General features: G+C 33.1%; 1 protein-coding gene across 1 annotated transcript; it reads right to left on the bottom strand.

Annotated features, from left to right (window-relative positions):
* Window positions 1–3,060: 3,060 nt before the first annotated feature.
* On the bottom strand, window positions 3,061–5,520 carry LOC140809387 (putative F-box protein At3g58860). The gene is made up of 4 exons (XM_073166989.1): window positions 5,227–5,520; window positions 3,864–4,731; window positions 3,641–3,787; window positions 3,061–3,532 (listed from the first exon to the last, which is right to left on the bottom strand). Exons 2-4 carry the CDS (start codon window positions 4,728–4,730, stop codon window positions 3,227–3,229), a joined length of 1,320 nt encoding a protein of 439 aa, XP_073023090.1. The 5' UTR covers window position 4,731; window positions 5,227–5,520; the 3' UTR covers window positions 3,061–3,226.
* Between the last annotated feature and the right edge of the window lie 2,535 nt (window positions 5,521–8,055).

Here is an 8,055-nt window from a genome sequence, read left to right as displayed (position 1 = left end):
AAGGAGGCCAGAATGGAGAGGGAAAATCGAAGTACAAACAGGCACCAGGAGAAAAGACGATAAGTTCAAGGAAATGCTCATCGAGATTGTCGAAGCGGCGGGCAAGGGAGAAGACGTTGAAATAGTTTTTTATGCATGTTTTCATGGTAATTTTATGTTGAATGTTTTACGTTATAACTATTCCAATTCCCAGCTTAATTAATTTACATTCCGTACTTGATGGCTAGTACGTATAATATTACCGTGAGTTATATTGACATGGGTATACACACGTGCATATATTAAAAAATTCATTTACATGAAAAAATACAAAATATGTTGATAATATAGTCATACTATATTTAATGGCCTAATTTTAATTTTGTTATTATGAGCTCTATATGTTCAAATCAAATTAAATTTGGATTATCGAACTCTACATTAATTACATAAACTAGTTCACCCAATGTACAATATTATATCTGTAGTGGTACATTAATTGTCCGTGATATATTACAGACTGAATAAATATAAAAATCTAATTTATTAAAAGAACTTCAGTCTGAACATCTGGGATTCTGGATACATGATTATGATATATAATTTTCAAAGCTCGGTGGGCCTAAAGTGTAAAATAAATGAGACATGGCAGGAATTTAAAGACACGCCTTGTGTTTTTTTATGGAGATCGCGAGTTCAATCAAAACATTACACTCTTATAATGTTTAAAAATAAAATTACAATGAGATCAGGGCAGTGGTCCAATGGTTCTCATTTGTAATCCCCAGCCAAATGGCATGGGTTCGATCCCCCACCCCTTAGTTTAGGAATTCAAAAAAATAAATAAATAAATAAATAAAATTACAATGTTAACAAATAAATGGTTATAAGTGAGAAGCTAATATTCTTGTCTTATAATTAAGTGCCCAATTATAAATTTGGATATATATATATAAGGTTCATTTGTTTTTTGAATTCACGCGTCTAAATTAATTTTAAATCGTAGAGATGATAATTGGTCGGATTCGAGAGGATTTTATATCTCCCAATTTGGAAAGCATGTTTTGACCGATGGAGACAATAATAATATGGCGGACCACATTTCAACATCCCATGCAGTCAACATCGATCCCATGTATGTAGTATGTACACATCAACATACACATGCACTGCAACACGAAATGAGGATTTCCAATAAAACATGCAACCTACTGCTCATTATTATTGTTGTTGTTGAACTAAATACCTAGTATATTTATTAATTAATATTAAAATATATTATTTATTTTCCAAATGTATTAGAATATGTTATAAAATAATATGGCGAAGAAATCAGGCAGACATTGCAAGAAAAATTATTTCAGCTCTTGCAAACGGGATAATGTCTTGAATTTTATCATTATCAATGCTAAAAGTATATATGCTTGATTTTTTAAAAAATAAATAAAGAAAGAGATGTGAAATTATATATTAGCTTTGTGTTTTTATTACTGCTATTTGCCCAATCTTAAAATTCAGAGATACTACACGAATTACTGGTGAGCGAACCGATATTGGGGAAAAGATAAAGGTTTGGTTGAAAAATTGAGAGTTATTTATGGATAGAATTAAATTTTTAAAATAATCATAAACGAAACAATAACTTCTACTTTCATTCTCTTTTTTTCAAAAAATATAATTTCTACTTTTATGAAATGAATAAAACCCGGTCAAGTCAACATCACGTTTTAAAAAAAAAGAAAACAAACCAAAAACAAAAACAAAAAACAAACTGACATTGCATAATGTACGTTTGATTTAATTTACTCATACTTCTTCAACTTCAGAATGAAATTTGTAAACCCATGAGTCTGTTCGCCTAGTGTCACCTACATTTTATTAAAATATTAGCTATCGAGTTCGACAGTTGTCGTAAAAATTCTCATCCTTAACTATATATATAAAAAAAATAAAATATGATATTCACTACTATTATCCATAAGAGAGCGGTTCGATAATGATTCGAACCTAAGGAACATATATAAATCCCTTATTATGTTTCCTTAACCAAGAAAGTCATGAATAATAGTGAAAAAAAATTACCTAGCAATGATCACTAAACTGAAGAAAGAAGTAGATAAATATTACAGTAATACAAGAATTTTCGGGTGTCTTACATTGATAAAATAGTTGTAACTTGAACCCTAGAAACCCTATTTTTCCGTTCATCAACGAAAACTACTAGATCAAGCAATGTCATTGATTCTCTGTTGGGAATTTCGAGTACTTGGAATTTATCGATTAATCAACATGTATTATTGTCAACCAACTACTCAAATTGTTAATTCTATTAATTACTTGTGATTTTGAATTATAAAAATATTTATGTTTGTAATTGTATTCAGAGAAAGGCTCAATCATAAGATAAATTATTCATAAGCTAAAATTTCATATATGTGCTTCCATCAACCCATTGTCATGTTGCCTGGGATTTGGATTGCGTCGAGAACAATAACATTTTGCAAAGGGGCAATGGTCTAAAAGACCGGCCTGTTATATAGCCTCGTCTATCTGGCAAACTTTGGTCCTCATTTTCAGGCCCAAGAATCCCGGGGCCCAAAATTCAAGTTGTTTTTGTCTAGTCAAGGTCCAAATATTTTCAATTTGATCAACCCATTTACCAGAACATACAAAAAGCCTAAAAGGACATATGAACCATTTTTCAAATTCCTAAAAATAACTTAAATTTTATTTGATACATTTTTTTAGGATCATCTTATAAGACAACTTATAATTTCAAAAAAAAAAAAAAATTTGAGTCACCCAATTTTTTACATCACAAATCGAATTTACCCAGCCACTTAGTATCGTTTGTTTCTTTGATGTTTCTTGCTTTTCATTCTGTCCTAATACATATAAAGATGTTAATACACCCGATCAAACAGACCAAGTAGCTTTGATGAGGTATAATCAAAAGTTCTATGAGAACTCAATGACCAAGTAGCTTTGATGAGGTATAATCAAAAGTTCTATGAGAACTCAATGACGTAAAATAGTAATTTGGAAAACACTCGACCTCGTTGCTAGGAATTATTCTTTTCCTGCTAATAAATAGTTACCTTATTTAAAATACCACATGTCCAATTTACATATGTTGCAAAGTCGAAAGTATTATTGGGAGTGGAATATCATGAATGAAATATGCCCAAAATGCGGTACTTGATTATTTTACCGTTGCTAACAATGAGTGACCTCACAAATAATATAGCTAAATAATTACTAGATTAACCGAAGGTGGCGTGATTTTTCGAAAATGCTCCCACGCAAGAGCTGCAGCACTTTGTCGGATATCGGGGGTTTCGTCACAAAGTTCGACGATGAGTTCTTTGAGCGCCACAGCTTCTTTCATGAGACACCATGAAAGGCTCGTCTCAGCCCGATACCCCTTAAATCCTGAGAAAGTCACCTCTTTGAGATGTTCATTTGGTTTTACTTTATATAATCCCATTTCATCTAACTCAACCCATAACTCGTCAAATGTATCATGGAAAACATGATTTCTTTTCCACAGAAACTGCAAAGAAAGACACAAATTAAGTTCTTACATGTCATACTATCTTTTATATATGTGTAAAGAATGATCTTTTATATATATATGTGTAAAGAATGAAACTAAACTTACTTTTATCTCAAGTTTCTGCAAGCAAGGACATTTCCAACGCGTAGGAAAGTGGTAAAATGTAGTCCTTCTGCCACCATGCACACACTTTATTTCGAGCTTGAGATGCTTTAGATTTGTAAGTATGGGGGGTTGTTTTATGCAGATGTCCTGTATAAAACCAAACTAATTATTTTGCCAATAAAAAAGTAAAAAGACAAGTGATACTAATTTTAGTACTATGTACCTCCAAGTCAGTTGAGCGGATATCGATGTACGTTAATTGATCAAGAACAGAAGGCAAAATTCCATGCAAGACGCGGCCTTGTAAGTGAAACTGATCCGATGAGTTGAACTCAACAAGCTTTGGGACATTGTTGAGGTGCAGTGAATACTTAGGCTGCAACTTACGACAAGTCAAGGAAACAAGGTTGATCATGTCGAGAACCTCAATCAACACGACATTCCTAGACGAAGAAATCTCCAAGTGCTTCAACTTCGAATGTCCGACCAACGACGTCTTTTTTAACCTATAAGAACCCACGATGGACAAGTGTTCGAGAGTAGTACAATTCGAAACAAAAAGTTCGACATCTCGATCGTCCACGTGAAGGGAGTGCAGAGACAATTTCCTAAGTGATTTGAGGCCCGCAAAAGACCCTAACCCTCCACTTTTACTCTTAATCAAAGTCCTACGGGGAAAATTGCAATAGCCAGACATAGCTTTGTCGTGATAAATCAATCGTATGTGGATGCTTTCTACTTCCCTGTCCAGCACCAACGGCAGCCAAGTCTTGATATTGTCTCCCTTCAGACAGGGTACATTCACCTCGAATTCTTTCAAAAACCGACAGCTCTGGCTTGAAGCCAAGAAATCATAAATCTCCTTCATGTGTTTTGAGGATCCATTTTCCTGAACATATTTGTGTTTCGAGGCATGTCGAGTGCTGAAGGTGAGGCGAGTGATGTAAGTACAGAGGCGGCGCCAACGGGTGGATATGATGCTGGTGGCTACAGCTTCTCGCCATGTAAATCGAGAGATTATGTGGACAAGAACATCGTCGGGCAACTGGCTAATCCTGTCCACCTCCCCGATCTCGCTTTTGTTCTTCATGCTGGATGATCAAAGAAAACAAAGCTAATTAATTTTAAGCAAAACCAAACACTGAAATCTTCAAATCATAATCATGAGATATCGATCCCTTTTCGAATCGAATATATTTGGACTTTGTATACAAAGAAAGATGAAGTAGTAGACTCCAGTGACTTTACAACCAGGAAAAAAAGCTTAACTAATATATATCCCTAATGTTTTATTCACCAAAAGTTCACCTAAAATAGTCAAACTTGGAGCACGATTTTTCCTATCGACACTTGCTCGGTTACCCAATAGTGTGGGTACCTGCGGCTCGGGGTTAACCCGTGGACAACAAAGGTAACGGCTGTAAATTCAAAAAAATTGTCAAAAACTCAATCTAATAAATAATGACATCCTACGATGTCAACATAACAGTTCTAACTTCTTAACATTGAATCACATAAAAATAATCAATCCTGTAATAGATTTTGAAAGTAAATTAATCAACTAAAAATCGAGGTATGAATGATACCCTTTTGAAGCCTGGGGATGGAAGCCCCACAATGTCAGTGAAATAAGTCGGATCAACGAAATCTCCAAAAAGACTCAACCTTTATATACGAACTCTGCACACAAAATCTATTGATTTGGCCTGATGTTGTTTCCCCAAGGTTTTTCGATGGATCCGCGGGGATATTTAATTGCTACCGGAAGGTGCGCAGGTGAGTGGGGAACACGGTGGTGGGTGGGACGGACCTCACAGCGGCGGGCGTTTCTTCCACGGGGGGTCCGATGTGGAAGATTTAGATATATAGTTCTTTCAAGGAAAGAGTCCTCCTCCTCTGACAAATAAAATATTTGTCCTTTTTTAAATTATTATTTTAAATAATAATTTGCCTAATATACAATTAAGTGGGCCTTTATTGGGCCTTTTGTACTAAAATATTGGCTAAATAATTTTTATATTAACTCTAAATTTAATAATGTTGAAAATAATATATTTGAATACTGAAAAAATAATAGTTGAATATTTGAATGTTCAAAATAAGAGTTGTAAATATTAGAAATTTGTGTGTGATGATGTAGGTAATGATGTATTTTATTTTTGGATTATTTGTAAAGAAATTCTATAAATAGGCTCACTATTTGTGAAGAAATTCACAATTGAGTATTAAGAAAAATATTATAAAGTGTGTATTTTGGTAAATTTTGAGAGTTTGAGATTTTTACTTTTTACCATAAATTTTTAATTTTCACAACACATTATCAGCACGAAGCTCCAAAAGTCCTTCATACTTTTCCAAGCTCCAAACAGAAGAAAAAGGTAACAAAAGTGATAATATTTATTTTACTGTTATTTATTTATTTATTGTGTATATATTTAATATATAATATAATGTTATTATTAGAAATAATAAAAATAAATTTTTCAAAAACTTGTTATAAATCCTGAGAGGATGTTAAGACGACATCCCACACTCCCGGTAAGGGATACGACAAGTATAAAAGCCTATAAGGTTTTTAAACAAAATAACTTATGACACTTCATGTAATATTGTGATATGATATACATAATTATTTAAACATGACTAATATTATATACACCATATTATTACCATAAAATTATACAAATACATACATTTATTTTTTTGTACACCAACGGTCATAAACGGTAACAAAACGGCTAGTTTTTGCCCTATAAATATGATCCCACAAACTCTTTTAATCATTACAACTTTCTCCTATTCTCTAAAAAATATTCTTCCTCAAATTTTCGAAGAAAAAAGAAGATGACTTTCTCAAGGTTATTTTTAATTATTTAGGTTATCATACTCACGAGTCTTTTATTTATTGGAGAATATCCTCCTCGTGTGTTTTCTTTATTTTTACAAATGCTTGTACTTGTTGTTTAGCCATTATTTTGTATTGCAATATTCATTAACTAATAAAATGCATCGTAATTTTTTTTAGTACCACCATGTCAAATTTGACAAAGCTCGAATTTGTTGCGCTCGACATCACGGGAAAAAATTATATGCCATGGACTCTCGATGTAGAAATGCATCTTGAGTCATTGGGTCTAAGAGAGATCATTAAAGAAAATGATATATCTTCATCACAAGAAAAAGCAAAAACTATAATTTTTTTGCGTCGACATCTCGATGAAGGTTTAAAATTTGAATATCTCATCGAAAAAGATCTCATGGCTCTGTGGAAATGATTGAAAGAAAGATTTGAACATATAAGGGAAGTTATACTTCCGACCGCCCGTGATGAATGGAATATGTTAAGATTCCAAGATTTTAAGAAAGTCAGTGATTATAATTCTGCGATGTATCGAATAATCTCCCAGCTAAAATTTTGTGGACATGAGGTTACAGAATCGGAAATGCTTGAAAAAATATTTTCCACGTTTCACGCATCAAATATAACTTTACAGCAACAATATAGAGTGCGTGGATTTGCGAGATATTCTGAACTCATCGCCTGTCTTCATGTGGCGGAAAAAACAACGAGCTGCTAATGAGAAATCATCAGTCCCGATCCACTGGATCAACAACATTTCCAGAAATAAATGCTGTAAGTAAAACTGAATTTAAACCTGGAAATCAAAATCAAATTCAAAGACAAGGTTTTGGTCGAGGTCGTGGTCGTGGACGTGAAATTGGTCGTGGTCGTGGTCGAGTCCGTGATTTTGAAAACAATAGAGATAGTTATTTTTATAACTCATCTCAAAAGGGCGTCACGAACCACCAACAGAAAAGGCATCATGAGAACATAAGTGTTAATGAAAATCACTCGAAAAAATTTGAAAGTTCTTGTTTCAGATGCGGCACTCCAGGACATTGGTCTCGTATTTGTCAAGCCCCTGAGCACCTTTGCAAGCTCTATAAAGAATCGATAAAGGGGAAAGAAAAAGAGACCAACTTCACTGAACGCAGTGACCGTTTGAGTGATTCAACTCATTTTGATGCTGCTGATTTTATGAATTATTTCTCTGGAAATGATCAATATGTTGGTGGGATAGAAATGAACAATATTGATGCTACAGATTTTCTCAATGATTTCTCTGAAAATGAACAATATAATGGTAGAATATAAATGCACAATAATTTATTTTTCATGTATTCATATAATAATGTTTTATTGTACATTTATGATATGTGTTATATTTACATATATATTGTCAGTAATTTTATTTCATTGCATATTGAAGTTCAAATATGGAAAATGCTATTAGCAAAGCTGAAGTTTGCATACCCGAAGTGGTACAACGCACTAGCGACGGTTACATACCATACATTATTTATTTTAAATATGAGCTAGTTACAAATATTATTTTTTCTGAAACGCAAAGCAT

Source organism: Primulina eburnea, chromosome 13 (assembly GCF_022965805.1).
Source record: "Primulina eburnea isolate SZY01 chromosome 13, ASM2296580v1, whole genome shotgun sequence".
Lineage (NCBI taxonomy): Eukaryota > Viridiplantae > Streptophyta > Magnoliopsida > Lamiales > Gesneriaceae > Primulina > Primulina eburnea.
The sequence above is the reverse complement of the archived record's forward strand: the minus strand, read 5'-3'. Positions and strand labels throughout refer to the sequence as shown.

What these genes read in the sequence shown, in the direction of transcription:
- LOC140809387 (XM_073166989.1), bottom strand. Translation starts at nt 4,730, where the DNA reads ATGAAGAACAAAAGCGAGATCGGGGAGGTGGACAGGATTAGCCAGTTG. An exon ending in TCCGCTCAACTGACTTGGAG is followed by an intron (nt 3,788 to 3,863) that starts GTACATAGTACT and finishes GGTTTTATACAG; the next exon opens with GACATCTGCATAAAACAACC. An exon ending in TGCAGAAACTTGAGATAAAA is followed by an intron (nt 3,533 to 3,640) that starts GTAAGTTTAGTT and finishes CTTTCTTTGCAG; the next exon opens with TTTCTGTGGAAAAGAAATCA.